The 21,611-nt window shown below is 45.1% G+C and overlaps 1 protein-coding gene across 1 annotated transcript in view; it reads left to right on the forward strand.

The window, feature by feature from the left end:
• COL4A1 (collagen type IV alpha 1 chain) overlaps positions 1-21,611 on the forward strand; it is a 193,810-nt gene that overhangs the window by 98,514 nt on the left and 73,685 nt on the right. The window contains exons 16-21 of the mRNA XM_048501044.1: positions 758-802; positions 4,948-5,001; positions 7,685-7,726; positions 8,730-8,823; positions 9,033-9,068; positions 12,441-12,605. Coding sequence (XP_048357001.1) covers positions 758-802; positions 4,948-5,001; positions 7,685-7,726; positions 8,730-8,823; positions 9,033-9,068; positions 12,441-12,605 — 436 coding nt within the window. The remainder of the gene's footprint in view (positions 1-757; positions 803-4,947; positions 5,002-7,684; positions 7,727-8,729; positions 8,824-9,032; positions 9,069-12,440; positions 12,606-21,611) is intronic.

Genomic DNA, 21,611 nt, shown 5'->3' on the forward strand with positions numbered 1-21,611 from the left:
GGTGCACCGGCGTGCTTGGCAGCCTGCGCCTGCGTGCATTCATTTCCCGCCCAAGGACCGGAGCAGCGGCTGCGTCCTTGCCACAGCCCCGCCCCCGGAATGCCCGCCCCCGCCCCGTCATGCCCCGCCCAGCCCCATTGGCGCTACGCCAGTTTGAATCCCACTACCATGGGAACCTGTTACTAAAATTTTTGGATCCCACCACTGTGTTAAGGGCTTATACAAATCAAGGTCCGAGTCTGGTAGCCTTGTCTCCTCCAAACTACATGAGCTCTGCAGCCTCCTGCTGCTTTGAGTCTCCACCCCTTTCTGGGTCAACCCATTCTGAGCATGGGGGTTACATAAGCATAGCAGAACATGTGGTGGCTAATGTGAATCCAGTTCCCACAGTTGGTGGAAGGGTGCTTTGGGATTTCCACTTTGGCACATCCGTTGTTTGCAGGCATGACCTGTGCATGGAGATCTGTTGCCACTAAGGGTTTTCCCCTTGTCTCTAGAAGCGCCTGCCGTTTAACTTATTGCAAGTTTTATTGAAAGAAGGTTCTTTATTTTGACAACTAAGCCACTTCCAAACCTTCAACGCTTGAGCATCTGAAGAAAAGATACCCCCGTATGGCGCTGTGGCATTTCGGCTGCCTTTTGCCATCTGTCAAGGGAGGGGGGGGGGATCTTAGCCTGGTGCTTAATTCTGTATCCTTAATATGTCATGCAATAGATTCTTTTTTGACCAAATGAAATGAAACATCTCCTGTTACAGGGAAGGCCTGGGAAGGACGGAGAGGATGGAGAAAAGGGAAGAACAGTATGTATTTCGCTTTGTCGCCCATATTGTCTTGCCTTTACATACTTTTTAAAGCCTTCTTTTTTGATAATGTTTTCAAAAGGGGGGGGGGGTTCTGTTCCAATTTACATTCTTTTGTTGTTTTTCATCTCCCCCGTTGTTATTCAGCCATGGAGGCAAACTTTGGAAAACAGTTTCCTATACTCAGTTCAAGCACTAGTCTCGAGCTGTTCAGATTGATTTCATGTAGACATATATTGGCTTGCTTGCCACTTGACTCCCCCCTCCGGGGACTTTGCTGAGTGGCTGATGGAGAAGGTTTGATCACCAATCCTGGAGGCTTAGCTTAGTGATAGAAACTCTTACAGTTGCAACGTGACTCCTATAAAATGAATAATATGATGAGAACGGGAAAATTAAGCTGGAAGCAACGTTCCCTGTAAACCGCACAGACCATATTTGTGCCATGCAGGTCAGGTGACCGCCAGTAGGGGGAGCTCCCATAGTCAACTTACTTCCATGTAGCAGGGGCGTACCTAGGCAAACTGGCGCCCGGGGACAAAACCTGAGTTTGGCGCCCCCCCCCCCCCCGGCCTGGCATATGGGCGGCCACCCTCCCCCACCATGACCAATTTGGGCATTTGGGGTTATTTTTGGTGTTTTTTCGGCCTGCAGGGAGCGCATTTAAAGCTAGCTGCACCATGATTTCAGGGTACCATCCAGAGACTGTCCTGATGATACCACCCAAATTTGGTGATGTTTGGTTCAGGGGAAGCAAAGTTATGGACCCCCAAAGGGGGTGCCCCATCCCCATTGTTTTCAATGGGAGCTAACCTGAGATGGGGGCTACCCATTTGAGGGACAATAACTTTGGTCCTCCTGAACATAACTTCACCAAACTTGGGTGGCATCATAAGAATAGTTAACAGATGATACCCTGAAATTTTGGTGTCACTAGCTGTAAAAATACATCCCTTCCAGGCACCCCAAAAAATTTGCCCAAGATTCTTTGTTTTGCAGTGACTTTGCTCCACTGCAGCTAATGAGGAATTTCTGAGGCAGGCTGCACATTTTTTGAAGATAGAGGCACCAGACTTTCAAGGTGGCTCCAGGAGGGCATCCTGCTAATTGCATCCAGGCTTAGAGACCTTTGCTTCTGTCCAATTTTATGGACCCCCCAAAGGCTTATTTTGTTTCCCCGCTCCTGCACATGAAGCCTGCTGGGTGAGTTCTCTCAGAACTTCTCAGCGCCCCCACCCACCCCCAAAAGCAAAGCTCACCAAGCTTGGATGCTATTACTCAAGGCCTCTTGGAGCCACCTTGAAAGTCTGGCGCCTTTGTCTTCAAAAATGTGTGGTCACTGCTTACACACTCAGAAATTCCCCAGAATCTGCCCGCCATCAAGCCTGCATGATGTGCATGTTCTGTGGTGGGAAAAAATATTTTTCCCACCATAGACTTCAATGGGGCTTTCTGTTATGCCCAGCTGGCTCTGTGGTAGAGGTTTCAACAGGAGGCACTGTGGTAGTGGTTTTTCTCTGGGCGGGGGCACTTATTTCCTGTAGGGCTGCTGGTGGGAATCTCCTGAAAGGAACCAGCCAACTTTGCTAAAGTTTGCCTGTGATGGCCGAATGCTGTGGGCATCAGGTTCACCTTCAACTCGGTGCCCACAGCATTTTCCTCTTCCACACACATTTTAGCAAATTTGGCTGGTTCCTTTCAGGAGACTCACACCAGCAGCCCTACAGGAAATGCCCCCACTCAGAGCAACATCCCTACCACAGTGCCTCCTGTTGAAACCTCTACCACAGAGCCATCTGGGCATAACAGATAGCCCCATTGAAGTCTATGGTGGGGAAAGTAATTTTTCCCACCACAGAACTCTTGCTGAAGAGCCTGGCAAATTCTGGGAATTTCTGAGTGTGTAAGCGCTGGCTGCACATTTTTGAAGATAGAGGCACCAGACTTTCAAGGTGGCTCCAAGAGACCTTGAGTAATAGCATCCAAGCTTGGTGAGCTTTGCTTCTGGAGGGGGGAGTTGAGAGAGTTCTGGGAGAACTCAGCCCACAGGCTTTCATGTGCAGGAGCAAGGAAACAAAATAAGCCTTTGGGGGGCCCATAAAATTGAACCCCCATAAGCAAAAGTCTCCAAACCTGGATGCAATTAGCAGGATGCCCTCCTGGAGCCACCCTGAAAGTCTGGTGCCTCTATCTTCAAAAATGTGCAGCCTGCCTACACACTCAGAAATTCCCCATTGGCTACAATGTAGCAAAGTCACTGCAAAACAAAGAATCTTGGGCAAATTTCTTGGGGTGCCTGTAAAGGGTGTATTTTTACAGCTAGTGACCCCAAAATTTCAGGGTATCATCTGTTAACTATTCTTATGATGCCACCCAAGTTTGGTGAAGTTATGTTCAGGAGGACCAAAGTTATTGTCCCTCAAATGGGTAGCCCCCATCTCAGGTTAGCTCCCATTGAAAACAATGGGGATGGGGGCACCCCCTTTGGGGGTCCATAACTTTGCTTCCCCTGAACCAAACATCACCAAATTTGGGTGGTATCATCAGGACAGTCTCTGGGTGGTACCCCGAAATTTTGGTGCCGCTAGCCTTAAAAATGCGCCCCCTGCAGGCCGGAACGTGAAAAAACACTTTAAAATGTAAAAAACATACAAACGACCCTGAAATGTTGGCGCCCCCCCACGTGACCAAATGGGGGGCGCCCGGGGACAAAGGGTACCCCATGTCCCTAGGTAGGAACGCCACTGCCATGTAGAGGTAGGGAACTTCCATGCAGTTCCCTACCGTTGGTGAAATATTTACCTTTCTGCATTATATTATATCCTCTTGCTCTAAGAGGACAGAATTAATTTTTTTTCTATATTAACTGTAAAATTTAAAACAGAAGCCATACATTTTCCTCTCCTTTCAGGGATTTCGTTTCTGGCCTCAGAAAAGTACAGCAAGTGTAAGGTTGTTATATACTACTGCAGCATGGCCACCTGCAGATTACTGAGCTGTATCTAACCCCTCTGCTAATGTCTGTTTTATTTTGCTACTCCATGACTGTAATCAATCATTGATTGATGAGCTGGCCTGTATCCAGAGCAGCAGTGGCGTAGGAGGTTAAGAGCTCATGTATCTAATCTGGAGGAACCGGGGTTGATTCCCAGCTCTGCCGCCTGAGCTGTGGAGGCTTATCTGGGGAATTCAGATTAGCCTGTACACTCCCACACATGCCAGCTGGGTGACCTTGGGCTAGTCACAGCTTCTCGGAGCTCTCTCAGCCCCACCCACCTCACAGGGTGTTTGTTGTGAGGGGGGAAGGGCAAGGAGATTGTCAGCCCCTTTGAGTCTCCTGCAGGAGAGAAAGGGGGGATATAAATCCAAACTCTTCTTCTTCTTCTTCTATCCTGCCATCCATTCAACTAAGTTGGAAGCCTTCCGCTGGCTCAGGAGTCTTCCTCTTATTTATGGAAGAGGACCTCTGAACCTCTTCTGGGAGAAGATATCTCCAAGGCTTCCAACTTGACTGAACAATGGAGTCGGATAGAAACCACAATGTGAAGTTCTGGTCAGCCCATGAAATAAAAATATGGAAGAAGAAAAAGAAGAGTTTGAATATATATCCCACCTTTCTCTCCTGCAAGGAGACTCAAGGTGGCTTAGAAGTTCCTTTCCCTTCCTCTTCCCACAACAGACACCCCATGAGGTAGGTGGGGCTGAAAGAGCTCCGAAGAACTGTGGCTAGCCCAAGGTCATCCAGCACGAATGTAGGAGTGGGGAAACACATCTGGTCCATCAGATAAGCCTCTGCCACTCAGGTGGAGGAGTGGAGAATGAAAATTAGAACCCACTGCTCTTAACCACTACACCACGCTGGAAAGCTATCAAAGGGCAACTGAAACTACCAATGGCTTGAGACATCTTAGTATCACAAGAAATCAAAGAGTTGGAGGAGTTTTTTTAATTGGAAGAAGGTAAAAAGTAAAGATAGTCCCCTGTGCAAGCATTAGGTCATTACTGATCTGTGAGGTGAGATCATATCACAGTGTTTACTAGGCAGACTGTGTTTATTTGGTGGTTTGCCATTTAAATTCATTCTCTTATAGGGAGTAGTCACTGATAACGTACTTTTGTTGGCATTTTTCATTCTAACTCCCTAGGGACCGAGTGGCCCGCCTGGATTTCCAGGATTACCTGGTGCAGAGGGCCTGAAGGTAAGACATACTTTTATTTTTTCACTCAGACTCCAGGCGGATTACATAGTGCAGTGGTGGCGAACCTATGGCACGGGTGCCAGAGGTGGCACTCAGAGCCCTCTCTGTGGGCACGCGGGCACAGAGTTCGTCATGTGGGGGGTGGAAAATCGTCCCCCACCCACCCACACACACATCTAGGCTGGCCTGGGCCGCTGAGCACAACGTGTAGGTAACCCTGTTAAGTGCTGTTAAACCCCACTGATTTTCATGGGAAGAACTAAAGTGCAATCCTTTACCTGGGAGTAAGCTCAGTTGCTGGCAATGGGGGTTGCTTCTAAACCCTCCTAGCGTCATGATTCACCCATTCAAAGCGTTGCATGGTTGCTTCAAAGCCACCAACTACCACCAAGCTTACTCCCAAGTAATGTGTGCCTTAGAGCCAACCGTTTTTTTCTAAATTAAAACCTCAGTATTCAGGTTAAATTGGCACTTCACAATAAATAAGTGGGTTTTGGGTTGCAGTTTGGGCACTTGGCCTCAAAGAGGTTCACCATCACTGACACAGTGTCAGTCAAATACAGTCAACAGCATGGACCTCTAATGGAACAGTGCAATAGAGCTGGGATTGCAGAATTCTGAAAACATGTAGCCATCTGATTGCAGGTCTGAAACAACCTGAAACAAAACATAAGCCCTTGAACATAAGGTTGGTGAAATGCTCGCAGAAGGGAGCAGTGCCACAATTAAAATGCCACTATATACAGTGCAGGTTGAGAAATCTTGCTTTTGTTCTGTCTTCTGCAGCTGAGGCTGGGAAGTGGGGCTGTGAGCTTTGGGTTGAGAAATGCCTGGAGATTTTGTGGATGGAGCCCATGGAGGGCAGAGTTTGGTGAGGGACTTCAGCACAGTATAATTCAGAGGCGTGGCAAGGGGGAAATGGCGCCTGGAGCAACACCAGCTCTGGGCGCCCGCTCCCTGCGCCCCACTTACCTTAGTTGGCAGGAGTCTGCTGCAGGCTGCCCCTTGGCCCAGCCCCAGCAGGCTGCTTCTTCGGCCGGTGGAGGTTCAGTCAGCTGAAGGAGCAGCCTACCAGGGCTGAGAAGAGGGGTGTGGGGGGTGATTCTCCATCTCCCCATGTGAACAGCTGGCATACACCTGGGGACATGTGACCTCATTTGTCCCTGTGAGCGCTCCGCTTCTGGTATAATAAGAACATAAGAACATAAGAACTAGCCTGCTGGATCAGACCAGAGTCCATCTAGTCCAGCTCTCTGCTACTCGCAATGGCCCACCAGGTGCCTTTGGGAGCTCACGTGCAGGAGGTGAAAGCAATGGCCTTCTGCTGCTGCTGCTCCTGAGCACCTGGTCTGCTAAGGCATTTGCAATCTGAGATCAAGGAGGATCAAGATTGGTAGCCAGAGATCGACTTCTCCTCCATAAATGTGTCCAAGCCCTTTTTAAAGCTATCCAGGTTAGTGGCCATCACCATAATGCCATAGGTCTGTCCTTCAAAGACGCCATTTGCTCCAGGGGAATGGATCTCTGTAGTCTGCAGATCAGTTAAAATAGCAACAGATCTCCAGGCCTCAACTGGAGATTGGCAAGCCACTGGAATGTGCTGGGCAGCTGCTGATCTAACTACAGTTTAGCAAAACTAGCTCATCAGAATTTCAGCCTTGACTTACATTTCACTAATAATGCGCTTAAGGGGCAGTACTTGGCAATCTTTGGGTGCAGTAAGGTGAATGGCAGACTTTGCACTCGTGTTCTCAACTATAGTATGCTCTTAAACGTAGAAACGAGAATTTACACTTGAAGGGTTCATGAGGGAATTCACATGATGTATGATGAGATTCACCTGACCTTTTGAATGGATGCCATCTAGAGCATAGGTGTCAAACTTGCGGCCCTCCAGATGTTATGGACTACAGTTCCCATCATCCCCTGCCAGCATGATGCTGGCAGGGGATGATGGGAACTGTAGTCCATAACATCTGGAGGGCCACGAATTTGACACCTGTGATCTAGAGCATAGCCCAACAGGGAGCACACTTTCAGGAGTGCAGATAGGGGGAGACGGACTGATATACTTTGATGCTCTCTGACTCTGCGTAGCTTTCCCCTGTGTTTCTTGGCTGCAATACGAGATGGCTTAAACAGAGACTTGGGTTTTCTTTCTCACTATAATCTCTAATGGCTCTAAAGAACTTCCTTTTTAAAGAAATGTTAATGAGCTGTTCTTAACATGCTTTATCGAGCTAACCTTGTCCCAGTATCAGTTAATTTTCTTTTATTGGTGAATCTATTCAAATCTCTGACCTCTGTCAACATATGTAGCTGCTAATCTGTCGATTTATGATGAGAGGTACACCTGACGTTTCCACCTCAAGTCTTCCCTTTTCCCCTTACATTGAGAATTTACACTGGAAACGTTCATGAGGGAAATCACATGATTTAGGATGAGATTCGTCTAACTTTTCTACCTCAGGTCTTTCCTTTTCCCCTTACATTGAGAATTTACACTGGAAAAGTTCATGAGGGAATTCACACCAAACTTTCTGCCTCGACCCCCTGCTCGCGAAATCTTTCCCATAAGAATTCTCAGAATGATTTTTTCCATCATATTTCTGAAGAAGTGGGCAGCGAGTGACTCATGAAAGCTCATACTGACTTTGTTTTTCTTCTTTGTTTTCTTCTTCAGGGAGATAAGGGTGTAGCTGGTCTTCCGGGTCTTCCAGGAACTGTAAGTGTAAAACCTAGGTGGGAACGTGGTGGGAGGGGGGCATGGGGCATGTGACAATGGCAATATCATTGACATCACTTCTCAGTACATTGTACAACTCTGAAGTGACAATAGGTAGCTCTAGGCCAGAAACTCTATGGTAAAACCCATTGTACAAGTGATATAGAAGTGCCTGGCAGCATTCTTATTTTCCCCCCACTGCGGGCAACAGCTGTGATTGGTGATAAAACTTATATTTTACTCTTATCAGCCCTAGTCAAACCTTATATTTAAAGGTACATATGTCTAAAGTATGACTATGGTATGCTATTTCCTTGGTTACACATATTTTTAATAAAGGCCTCAGCCTCCCCCTTCTCTCAGGTGGACAATCACTACACACTGTGCCACAGAGAAACACACGACATGGCTCTAAAAATGCCAACCATAGATGTAGGTGAAACATTAGAAGCAAAAACTACCAGACTAAAATCACACAGCCCGGAAAACCCACACCTCAGACCACCAAAACCCACAACTCCAGTGGCGTACTGGGCCTAAAAGCCGCCTAAATGGGGCATGACCAGCCCCCCCAGCTCTCCACACTGCCCACCCCACTTGCGGGAACCAGCAGGGATGGCGGGGCTTGGCGGCAGTCAGCTCATGCAGGTGCCATGACGATAGGCCAGCTCCTGGCCTCCCTGGCCTCCCAGGGGGGCAGGAGTGAGCCCATGGCTCCCCAGCACGGGGAGATCCTCTGGGTACTGGCCGGGGTGCCATAGCAGAGGTTGGGCACAGTGACTCAGCTATCCCCCCACATGACAAAACAACATGGGATACCCCATGTCCCCATTAGCAGTACACCACTGCAGAATCCCATGAGGCATTGTAATTACAATCTGTGTACCCTTGCCAGAATTCTAAGGAAACAAAGCAAGTAAAGTCTACATAGAAGGAAGCCCAGAGCTCTTATCAGTTGGAAGCTGGTAGCTCCTTGTGACTTGTCCTTTTTCCTTTTGTTCAGGTTATTGGTCCAGATGAAGTGGAACTGTTTGGGGAGAAGGGAGATCCAGGCACTCCGGGATTTCCAGGTCAAAAAGGAGAACAAGGTTACAAAGGTATCCCACCCTTTCATTTAGTCTCCTGCAAACTGAAATTACCAGTTAATGCCCGGCTTTAATGGGCCTTGCTGGTTGGGTTCCACACAATTGTTGATTTCATGCCTTTTCCCAGTAATTGTGTTTTTCCATGTTATGAAGGCAAGCGGTTATTGAAAAGAACCAATTCGAAGATTCACTTTAAACATTCCTGTGTTTGTGTTTTGTAGGTTTTCCAGGGCTCCCAGGTATTCCTGGTGTTCCAGGTAAGAGAGAAGTATTTGGTTTGTTTGAGGAGAAACCTTGTCTCTCTGCTCAAATTCTAAAATGTCTTGGATACTTTTTTTTAGTTTTAACACAACTGCCATTTCTGCATCTCTGAACTATATTTCTCTCCAAAGCTGCCATTTTTCTTTAGAGATCAGGTGTAATTTCTGGAGATCTCCAGGCCACACCTGGAAATTGGCCGTTCTAGCAGATCGTCATGTTTTGAAATTGCCGAATATTCCTGCCGCCGAATATTCCTGCAGCCGAATATTCCTTCAGCATTTGAGCCTGTGATGGTGAAAAGTGATTGCTCCCTAGATAAACAGCAGCTGTGGCTGAGGAATGTCTCATAGGTCATGCTCAGATTATAGTAACTTGGGCCAATCAGCATCAACAGGATTTAATACATAGTGATTGTGACACAATGTCAAACAAAAAGAATCCCCTCTGGAGGTCACCCCAGAGCTGTTTTTCTGTCACAGCCTAGTTTGCTGTATCATCTGTCCACTTTTCTGAAGCCACTGGGTTAGCTCCTATGATTCCCTTCCACCAACCTTTTTGCCAAAGCGGAAAGGCATCCTTCAACAAATAAAAACTTTTCTCCAATAAAATAAGCTTTTCTCTGTAAAAAAAAAAAAAGAGAGAGAGAGAGAGAGGAGGAAGTCTTTCTCCCTTGATGGAGAGAAGTCTTTCTCCCTTGAAGGAAAATCCAGCAGAAAAGATTCACAGTGTCCAATCCTCTGTACAAATGTCACACTGTCACTTTAGTATTAAGGAACAGCAGTGGTGTAGCGGTTAAGAGGAGGTGTGCTCTAATCTGGAGGAACCGGGTTTGATTCCACGCTCTGCTGCCTGAGCTGTGGAGGCTTATCTGGGGAGTTCAGATTAGTCCAGGGGTAGGGAACCTGCGGCTCTCCAGATGTTCAGGAACTACAATTCCCATCAGCCCCTACCAGCATGGCCAATTGGCCATGCTGGTAGGGGCTGATGGGAATTGTAGTTCCTGAACATCTGGAGAGCCGCAGGTTCCCTACCCCTGGATTAGCCTGTACACTCCAACAGACGCCAGCTGGGTGACCTTGAGCTAGTCACAGTTCTTCTGAGCTCTCTCAGCCGCACCTACCTCACAGGGTGTTTGTTGTGAGGGGGGAATGGAAAGGAGTTTGTAAGCCCTTTTGAGTCTCCTATAGGAGAGAAAGGGGGGATATAAATCCAACTCTTCTACTTCTTCTTCTGCATCTCTGAACCATATTTCTCTCCCTATAAAATATTGCTAGAGTCAAATAAGACAGCCTGGTGTAATGGTTAAGAGTGTTGCACTCTGATCTGGAGAACCAGGTTTGATTCCCCACTCCTCCACATGAGCCGCAGACTGTTATTGGGTGAACTAGATTTGTTTCCGCACTCCTCCACATGAAGGCTGCTGGGTGGCCTTGAGCTTATATTTGTTTTTCAGAACTCTCTCAGACCCACCTTCCTCACAAGGTGTCTGTTGTAGGGAGAGGAAGGGAAAGGAATTTGTAAGCTGTCTTGAGTCTCCTTACAGGAGAGAAAGGTGGGGTATAAATTCAAACTCCTCCTCCTCCTTCGTACTTTTTATAACTCTGTAGTATCCACTTTCATAATTGTTTGCGAGTGGATTTTGCTATTCCGCACAGCTGCAAAGTGCATTGAAAGTGGATTGAAAGTGCATTATTCTGCATGGGTGGAAGGGGCCTTTGTTACATGCAGCCTCTGAATGCAGCCTGACAGTGTGATGGAAGATTCACACGAAAACACTTTGGTGTCATTGTTCCTGAACTCAAACACTCTCGGAGGGTGCCCACGTGGCAAGCTGTTTGTATGTAGCCGCTCCCCATGTGCTTCTACATTCTACCATGTATGTGAAAAAAAGTTAAGTTTGCATCAGATCCTAAAAGCATGTTGTTAAACATTTTGCCAATTAATGTGCCGAAAGTATCTAACAAGTTGTTTCAGTATATGGTAGCTGCGTCTAGGATTGCATTTGAAGCCAAACAGAAAGCAGAGCAACCTCTAGATCTTTTAGAATAGATGAACTAACAATATGCAACAATAGCGAAGCTAACATTTTTGATATAAGAACACCTACAGAATTTAGAAAGGAATGAAATGTCTTTTTAGACTGCATAGGTCTGAGGCAATATGTGACCACAATAGTTATGTGGATATGATATTTTCAGAATATTTGACGGTGTAAATTTTAGATGTTCATAGATGTAAGGAGGTTCCACATACCACTTTCTTCTGTTACATTGTTTTATTTTATTCTTTTTATTCCATTTTTTTTAATTCAACAATGCTATTCCAGGCAGATTGCCATGCCAGAGTGTCAGAGCAAAGAGCTGGCTCCCATTGGGAGAGGCACCCCTTAAAGTGTCCTGCCAATCAAAGTCTCTCATCTGGTGGGCTCACAAGAAAGGCCTTTTTTTCAGTGGCAGCCCCACAATCATGGAACAAGCTAAACTCTGTCTCAGAAAAAGATGTTAGTAGGGTTGTATATTCCTCCGCCATAGAACTCAACATGCTGGACCTTCTTTGTTTTTGTTTTTTAATAAAATTTATTGAAATGTTAAAAAGAAGAGGTGGTTTACACAGATATGTAACAAAAACTTATACCATATTTGGTTACAATACCACACAAATATCTAACATTATAACTCTCATTTTATACAACAAAATTAAAAGACTTCCTTGCTGTACTTCAGGAGTAATTTTCCTTTGATTATTCATTAATCCTTCCTTAATGGATAAGTTCTTTGATCAACTTCAATAGTACTGTTACATTCCTAAGTGCTTTATACATTTGTATTTAACCCTTTCAATCTATCTTTAAACTTAATTCTGAGATTAATTAATCTATTACATATCTATGTCCTAATTTCAAATATAAAAAGTGTGAATGTATTTAAAAGAAACATTCAAAATTGTTATTCTTATTAAACCTTCTTTGTTATAGAATGCTCTACCTGGGTCCTAGTGTCTACCTAGCCCTGCTCTCCCGCTTATCCATTTGACAATTTGAAAGTAAAAAATGCAATCTGGCATTGTTTCATTAAACAGCAAAATAATGGTTCTGACAAAGGCACTGCATAAAAATGAATGAATATTCTTGTTTTTGTTCAGGACTATATTCTAATGTGGAAGCATGCATGAATTGTAGTTTTAAATTTGTATATCTGATTGTATTTTTAATTGCTTAAATGCTTGTACACTGCTTTGAGCCCTGCTCATCAGGAGAGAGTGGTTTATAAATCGAAGAATTAAGTTACATTAAATTAAAATTAAACTTTAAAGCTGTTTTTGTGCTGGTTCTCATCTTCTCTTCTTCTCTCTGTGTTCTTGTTTCTAAGGACCTCCCAGCCCAGGGGTAATAGGGGCTCCTGGGATTCCTGGCGACAGAGGAGAAAAGGGGGACCAGGGCCATCCCGGACTTTCACTGTTTGGACAAAAAGGAAGAGATGGACTCCCAGGGCCTCCTGGTCTGCCAGGGCCTCCAGGGCCACCCGGCATCATAGGCAAGTCCATCAACCCACAATGCACAACGAATTTTGTGTGAGCAGAAAGAGCTAAGATAAAAGCAGAAAGAGCTAAGATAAGATAAGATTTATCTGTACACCGCCCTGAGCCCTTCGGGGATAGTGCGGGATGATGATGATGATGATGATGATGATGATGATGATGATGATGATGATGATGATGATGATGATGATGATGATGATGATGATGATGATGATGATGGTGATGGTGATGGTGATGGTGATGATGGTGATGATGGTGATGATGATGATGATGATGATGATGATACCAAAATGTTAGAGTATCCTGTTAGGGAAGATGGCTGGGTGACCTTTCGACCTCCCCTACCTCACAAAGTTATTGTTCGATGAAATGAATCTCTGAGAATGTTGGAAGCCACTTGGGATCACCGTTGGGGAGAAAATGGGGGTGTAAATGAATTGCCAATTCCTCCTTTCCTCTGCAGATTTCATTTTACGGCTTCCGCTGCCCCCCACACAGAGACACACACACAACACTGTTCCTGGAGATGCCAGCCCTGGAGGAGCAAAATTTCAGGGAGGGGGCATGCTGTGGGTTCAGCAGGAGTGGAGAAAGGGTAGTCCTGCCTCCTCAGCTTAGTTCATTGGCAAACCTTTTTAATGTAACCTCAGGTTACAAATGGGGATGACCATTGTGGTATGGAGAAGCCTGCCTTCTCCTCACCACTTTTCAAACCACAGTAAGGCTCATTCCGCACATGCAGAATAATGCACTTTCAAACTGCTTTCAATGCTCTTTGCAGCTGTGCGGAATGGCAAAATCCACTTGCAAACAGTTGTGAAAGTGGTTTGAAAACGCATTATTTTGCGTGTGCGGAAGGGGCCTAAGTGTGGTGTTTTCTCTCCTGATTTGGAACTGGACAGTGGAGGAGCGTTCCGTCTCCAAAGACCTTTTCCACTAATGCTTAAAAAACACCCCACCCCAAACACAAAAGGCTGGCCGAAAAGTGAGGACAGAAGTATGAGTTTGAAAGAACAATGGGATACAAACAGAATAAACCAGATTGCACTGCAGAGAATATGCAGTAGATTAAAGTTACCCTTTCCAAATCGCTGGGGTTGGGGGCACGGCACCTCCCACGATTCTGGAAATCTGTGTAAAAAAATTTGACGCTCCCTTCGCACCTGAATTTTTTCTTTGTCTTTTCTTTTTAAAAAAGAAATTGTTGAAGCAGCGTATTTACTCAGAGTAGACCACCTTGCAGGACGCAATGTAGACAAGAACTGACAGACACACAGTCACCAGTGCAGTTCTATTTATTGCTATCCACTGACAAAGTTCTTCACCAGATCACAGGTGTTTTCAGGCACACATCACTCTGTTGTCTGTGCTGTCTATATACATATGTGGTACCAATCAGGTGCCCTTACTTTATCAGGTTTTGCACACGGTACATGTTGTGCACTCAGGCCTAATTATGCACACGGCACCTGCTAGAAGGTGGGTCCAGCTGTCATTTAGATTTTGCTCATCTAAACACATGTTCTGACAGAAATGGTGTGTATTTATGGTATTAAAAGATAAAATATGTTGATTTTGCACAATACTATAGATATATTTCATGCATTTCTGAGTTTCTGAACTTTTCTGTGTCTTCTGCTGGCCTTCGTGCGTTGCCTGTGATTTCTGTAAAACTCCCCCCAAATTCTCATTCAATTTCTTATGCCGACCCGCAGTGTATCGAAACCATGATAGGGAAAGTCGTCAGTTGGAAGGGATAACAGTAAATTGTCAAACGTGTCAAGAGGTTTATGGTGACAGGCCAGGCAGAACAAAATGCTGGGTAGTGAGTCCTCATGGCCACACAGCAGCGGGCCACACCAGCGCCTTTATGGACCCTCCAACTAGAGCGGAAGGGAGAGACTGTCTCTGCTCCTTCCACGTATTAATGAAGAAGTCAGCCCCACTAGGTGGGGCATTTGCAAGTTGAGTTCCATGAGCAATTCCTCTGGTAGTTGTAGCCAAAGTGGACCAAAGTACTGGATTTAGATTGAAGTCCCAAAATGCAGAGAACACCACAGGATATAATTAATAAGATTAAATGGAACAAATATGCAAGAATATGGAGATTTAAGAGGAGCGGAGACCAGAAGTAGCACTTAACAACAGCTGCTGAGCTCTCTCTATTTGGCTGTCTTTTAATATTGATTTCGCCTTATATTCTACTGTTGTGGTATTTGAAGGTCTCCCGACGCTCTTTCTCTGACACAGACAACAATTGGACTTTGAAAAATAGAGTTTACCTTGCACTGGGGGCAACTCTCTTAGCTGGGTACACATAACGACAGGTTGAGTAAGCAGCTGAAGATAGACCAGTCCTTACTGGAAGTAACTCTCTTGGAGCTATCTTCAACTGAAACTCCACTCTGCAGTATATTTACAGTTTTGGCCAATGATACATTTTCCCTACCAGGACGTTCGCACGAGGACGCCTCCCCCACAGAAACTGATAGTGCGGGGGAGCTTTGTCACCTGAACACAGAGTCTTTACCCGAATTATCGGCAATGTTGGAGACTTTTTCAAACGAAGCTATTGTAATGTCTAAAATGCTGAGCGCTCTGCTCGACAACTTTAAAAAACTGGAAACAAAAATAAACCAGCTGACGGAGCCTTGCAAGGACACTAGGCAAGGCAAGTCAAGAGGTAAGCTGCAAACTGACCTGCTCCCCTCAATTAAGAGTGGTGTATCCCTATCTCTAAACAAGAATGCTTTCATGTTATCCAATAAGCAGGTGGTTATTTCTATAGGAAGATCGAGATTAAACCAAAATAGATGGTCTAATGTTGTTTATCTGTCAGGGATTCATTAAGCCTGCGTTAGAACTGCAAAATAAAAGGCATCCAACTTTAACATCCAGCAATGAAACACTATAGAAGACTGATTTTTAACATTCAGGCAAGGGAGAACCCCCTCCTTATTAATGAAGATAAGGGACCGACAAATTAAGAAATTCAAAATTTTGGGCCTCAAGACTTTTTAAAGACACAGTTTTAACAAAAATACAAATTATGTCAACGGGAAGCCGCTGCTCATTCCTTCAACCTCGTCAAGACTCTGTTACCTCCTTGCCAAAAACGACTCGTGAGCAATTCTCTGAACATTTCAAAGATAAGAACCCTTCTGCCCCTAGTACTCATGGGCCTACTGAACTATTGACTAAAGAAGTGACAGTCAAATGAGCACGATTTGAATCTCTTTTAGACCAAATAGAAAAGACTCATCTCCATTTGTTGGTCCAAAAGTGAGACGCCTATACTGAGAGAAACCAAGTAGAACTTTTTGCGCTAACCTCAAATTATTCTATAACTTCCCTTGCAAACAAGATTGATTCACAATACCTGCATTCCAAGGAACCTAACACTGAGAATTTTTCAAGGATGAACTCTGTGCAGCCTGAGGGGCAGATAGGAACCTTTGGAAATAGATCTGGACATGAGATCTTATGAAGCCCTCCAGTGGACTTGTGTTTTAATGGTTGCTAAGAAAACATGGGCACAAGAACTGGCAGATTTAGACCAACCACCAAGTGTACCTCAAAACTCTAGACAAAATTTTCAGGAAGAATCATAAACTCTGATAGAAGCAGACAGTTTAAGGATAAATGACATTAATACACAGTCCTCAAACCTTATACACAACACCTCTGTGCTGGCTCATCAAGACCTTTCTCGTGGAACTACAGGTGAAACTTTGCCTTTCAATTTTTCACCCACTTAAAAATTGGACGTTCAGAATTGACTGTCTCCTTTTAGGGACTTTATTAAAAACATCTTATTCGGTAACATAGCAGGATGGAAAAGTAAAGTTGGTGGTAGCAATCTTGCAGATTTCCTTTCAGAATACGATTTTATTTTACTACAGGAGACTTGGACAGACACAGCCGTTTTTATTCCAGGATACTTTACATACTTTCAAATTAATAAAGGAAGACTGAAAGCAGGAGTATATTAGTAAAGTCATCCTTGGACTTAGGAATTTTCTGTCCAAAACCCTTCTCTCCCTTGGCTCAAGCCTTACAAATCCAATTTGGATCCAAGGAAAGAATTTTTGTAAATATATAGATTCCTTCAGTAACTGATCCATCTGAAAGAACTTCATGCTGGATTAAATCAACAAACTACATGGCCCTTCTTAATAACAAGTTTTTCAGAGCCAAGCTGATTCTAGCAGGAGATCTAAACGTGAGAATAGGGCCTAAAAATGATTCTCTGAAAGACGCATTTGACTTTGATACTGATTGCAAAGTTCCATTATTTTTGTCCACCATCAGAAATTCAAAAGATCAAGTGATTATAAATACAAGCTCACACCTATTAGAACTCTGTAGTATATTTAATTTAATCATTTTAAATGGTCAGCCCCATTATACCCATGCAGGAGATTACACATATCTCTTCCCAAGGCAATGGTGTCATTGATTATATTTCAAAAGCTCTTGGACGTACCTATTAACGTAACGAACACTAATCTGTTCAGAACTGGGCCTGCAAAGGTTAAAGACAAAGGCATGGACTTCAGCATTTCATTATTGGTTAAGAACTCATTTTCATTCTCAACCAACAAGACTCTTGTTACCTCTTCATGGCCTTCTGTGCAGTCCCTCATTGGGGACTGTGCTTGCGCAGGCCAGCCATGTTTTTTATCAAGCTCCTATGGAGAAAAACAGTCTAGAAGCTTCTAGAGTGCTCCCACCCTGTGCCTCCAGGCAGGATTTTCCTGCCTAAAAGCTCACGTGATAGGGAGGGAAGAGGAGCACTCCCCTCAGTTCTTCTACCCCCCACCGTGGCAAGCTCTCTTGCTCTGCTTCTCTTAGTCTTCTTGCTATATTTCTGAGGTAAATCCTCTTTCTGTTCATCATGTCTGGCAAAGGAAAAGTCGTTTTCAAAAATTGCTCCACTCGAGAAGCAAAAATGACCAAAAAAAGATGGTCACAAGGACTGCCTGCTGTGCCTCGGGGAAGGCCATATCCCATCTACTTGCCACTATTGGACTCTCCTAACACCTCAATCCCAGGCCGATAGAGCTTCAGGCCTGAAGGGCTCGCTGTGGGAGAAATCTTTGGCTCCCAAGGGCTTCATGGGGAAGTGTTGACCAAATCCCCCCCTGTCGCCTCACTCATGACTCCATGTTCGTTACCTGCCGGGTCTTCAGCCCCTGGCCAGGCTTCCTCCAAGCCGCCAGCTAAAAAAGCCTCAAAACGCTCTAAACCAAGAGAGCATGGAGCCAAACATGAGAAAAAGTCAGAGGCGAAGTCCTCCTGTCACCGATGATCCCACTCCTGGTCATTGCTGGTATAGGACCTCCCAGAATCCCTCATGGTCCACATTAAAATGACCTTGGCTGCCTGGACAGCTTTGGCTTTCTGGTGAATTTAGACAAGTCACATTTTACTCCAGTCCAAGTAATAGACTTCATTGGGGCAGTGTTAGATTGTGTCCATGCTAGAGCCTGACTGCAGAGGACTCTGGCCATAAAATCCCTAGTCCAGAGGTTCTCTTCAAATTATTTCCAAAGGGTCAGATCTATTCAAAAGTTGTTGGGCCTTATGGCCTCCATAATGGTGGTGGTACATGCCCACCTTTATCTTCGTCCATTGCAGAATTGGTTTCTCCAACACCTTTGACCCCATGGGGGTCCAAGCATCTGTCTATCCCCCATTTGATACTCCGCTTGCTTAGGTGTTGGTCAGACACATTTAACTTGCTTCAGGGGGTACCTTTCAGAGATTCCAATTGGGATATCCAGAGGTTCACAGGACTGGGGTGCTCATTGTGAGGGTCGGCACACCCAGGGTTTATGGTCCCCTGATGAATCATCTTTCCACATCAACCTGGCAGAGCTTAGTGCAGTTAGATATGCTCTTCTTCCTTTTGCAATGATCATCTGCAGGAAACAAGTGCAGGTGGCCACACAGACCACACCACTGCAAAATTCTATGTAAACAAGCAGAGTGGCACGACCTTGCTTCACCTCTGCACAGAGGCTCATCTGCTGTAGTCCTGGGCCATAGACTGTCCATCTCTTGGCTATCCATGTTGCAGGTCATCTGAATTCCATTGTGGACTCCCTCAGCAGGGAGCTAGTCATGGACCAGGACTGGGCCTTAAACTGATACTATCTAGAGCCGGTGTTCCAAAAGTGGGGGTCGATCGGTTCACTTCACCCTGGAACGACCAGTGTCATCTGTTCTGCTCCAGGGCAGGGCTGGACCACAAATCGATGGGGGACATCTTTCTGATTGACTGGAATGGAAGGTTTCTGTACATCTTTCCCTCCTTCAACCTTCTACAGAGAGTTGTGGCAAAAATTCTAGTGGATAAGGCCTCTGGGATAGTCATCGCCCCCACCGGTCCGGACAGCTGTGGTCCCATGTGCTTCGCAATCTGGCCAAGGGAAATATTCACCTCTTTCCAGCAAGGGAGGACCTCCTCAGCAGGGAAGGTATCCTACACCTTGATATTCCTTCCCTGCACTTTGAAGCCTGGCGGTCCTGCAGTAGAATCGTGGCCAGACAGGATCAAGGAGGTCTGTCTTTCATCTCGTAAGCCTTCCACTAGACACACGTATGAGTCCAAGTGATTCAGGTTAATGCAGTGGGCTATAGATCGTAACGTTGACCCCACCTCTTGCCATCTTCCTGTTATTTTTTATTATTTACTGTCCTTAAAGAACTCTAATTCTTCTGTCAAAGTTCATTTAGTCGCCATCTTGGCTTTCCATTTAGGTTTTGAGGGTTGCTAGCTTTTTGCGAATCTGTTCCATAAATGTTTTCTTAAGGGTTTAGCAAACCTTTACCTCCCCAGTTCAGTTCCCTCTTCTGCAGTGGAGTTTGTCCCTGGTCCTATCCCACCTTAAGGGGAGACCTTTTGAGCTGATAGCCAACTGTGACTAGTTGTTACTTTCTTACAAGACTGCCTTTCTGGTGGCCATCACCTCACGGGGAGAGTGAGTGATTTGTAGGCTGTCAGGTGTGATCCCCCATTCGTTAAGGTACACAGGGATAAGGTGATCCTCAGACCCAATCTGGACCACCTCCCTAAGGTAGTATCTTCTTTTCACCTGGAGCAGGACATAGTTCTCCCGGTGTTCTTTCCTAACCCATCCTCACAATCAGATAGGACCCTACACACTTTAGATGTTAGGCATTGCTTATTAGCTTACCTGGACTGGACAGCCCCCTTTCATAGAGATAATCATCTATTCATCTGTTTCAGCAGCCCTCAAAAAACACCAAGTGTCTACCCAAACTCTATCCCACTGGGTTTTCCAGGACATTGTCGAAGCCTATTTGATTGCCAAGGTGGACTGCCCTCTCCCAGTACACACTCAGTCAACCTGTTCTCAGCCTTCTTCAGCTGCCTTGATGTGGACTCTAGTAGGAATGCCAATGTGGGGGAGGCAGTATTGGACATTTAAGTGACTGGTTTAATAAAGGAACTTTGTTTAGCGTTGCCTTCTTGTGGTGGTCAGTGCTTCAGTAACAGCCTCACATCTACTTCCGGGTTGAAATGAGCTTGCTACTTTCCTAATGTGGGACTGTACAGAAGGCCACAAAGAGATAAAACAACGTTGCACTTACCTGTAATTGTTGTTCTTCAAGTGGTCTTCTGTGCAGGCACACATCCCTCCCTCCTACCCCGCTGTGGTCTGTTCCTTAGATGTCTATTAATGGCAAGGAATTCTTCTACTGGTGAACATGTTCTGCGGTGGCAGTAGGAGAACTGAAGGGAGTGCTCTCCTCCCTCCCGAACCCTGCCTGGAGACCCCAGGTGGGAGGGGTAGGGTGGGACTTTTTCTCCGCAGGAGCTTGCAAGTGCAGACCCCAAAGTGGGACTGCACAGAAGACCATTTGAGGAACAACAGTTTCAGGTAAGTGCAATGTGGTTTTCTGTAGAGTGACTCCTTTACTTCCAGCTGGCATAAATTTGACTCGAAGAAGCTCATTTGTTTAGGGTTGGATATAAATTTCCTAGTTGGCTTGGAAGAAAAGCTCATTCTGAGGCTAGTTGTTGATAAGTTAGAAGACCTTGAGAGACAAACTATCATAGGATCTACTAAAAAAAATCTGTGCTTCTCACTTTAACGTATTTATACAAGAGCTCAATGCCTTACCTAGCTTTTTTAGACATCCCATTCCATCAATGAGCATTTACTCCAGCCCGACTTAATGTTTTTCCATCAAATGCTACAAGTGAAGATACAAACAGATACCCGTTCCAGCAGCGATTATGCTTATTTGGCGGCAATGCTCCAGATTCCTTTTTACATTTATTGCTCAATTGCAAACAGTTTGTTCATCAACACTTTCCACCGGAACAATATATAAATGAGAAGGACCTCCAAAGCCTAAAGGAAGTTAACAATAAAAATTCTTCTGCGAGACAAAGACTCATTTACAACAGATACTGTGGAAAAATATCTGGCAGCCATATTGCCCCAGCTTATAGCAAAATGTAGCATTTCCTGACTATTCTTACCTGGCCTAGGTGTGCCGGTTTGTAATCTTTTTCAACCCAAACATCTGATAAACTTTGTACTGACTTTTTGGCTTAATGCCAATAAAGGTCAAGCTGAGTTAAGTATGTTGTGACTTGCTGTCAATACAGAAAGAAATACTATACTAAACGATAAATATTTGTTATTGGGAAATGCCTGTTCGGCGTGTGTTTTACTAAAGATAACGAACACTATTAATGTTAATTTTTATGATAGCTAGTGGATATTGGCATTCGTCTCTGATTTAGCATCACGGTCACCTCTGCAACCGCACGAGTATGTATATGTATGTATCTCAAGCGCTGCTTTGCCCCGGGGGCCTGTAATACTGTTAACACGGCGCTGATCTGCACCCAGTTCAGTTCTGAAAGTGGAAAGATGCTTCTTATCCTTTGCCTCCCAAGATGCTCCTGACAATTGATTGACTCCCCATAACAAAGTTTTTGGTAGCTTAGTGGATTGCAG

The sequence above is a fragment of the Sphaerodactylus townsendi genome, linkage group LG01 (assembly GCF_021028975.2).
Source record: "Sphaerodactylus townsendi isolate TG3544 linkage group LG01, MPM_Stown_v2.3, whole genome shotgun sequence".
Classification (NCBI taxonomy): Eukaryota; Metazoa; Chordata; class Lepidosauria; order Squamata; family Sphaerodactylidae; genus Sphaerodactylus; species Sphaerodactylus townsendi.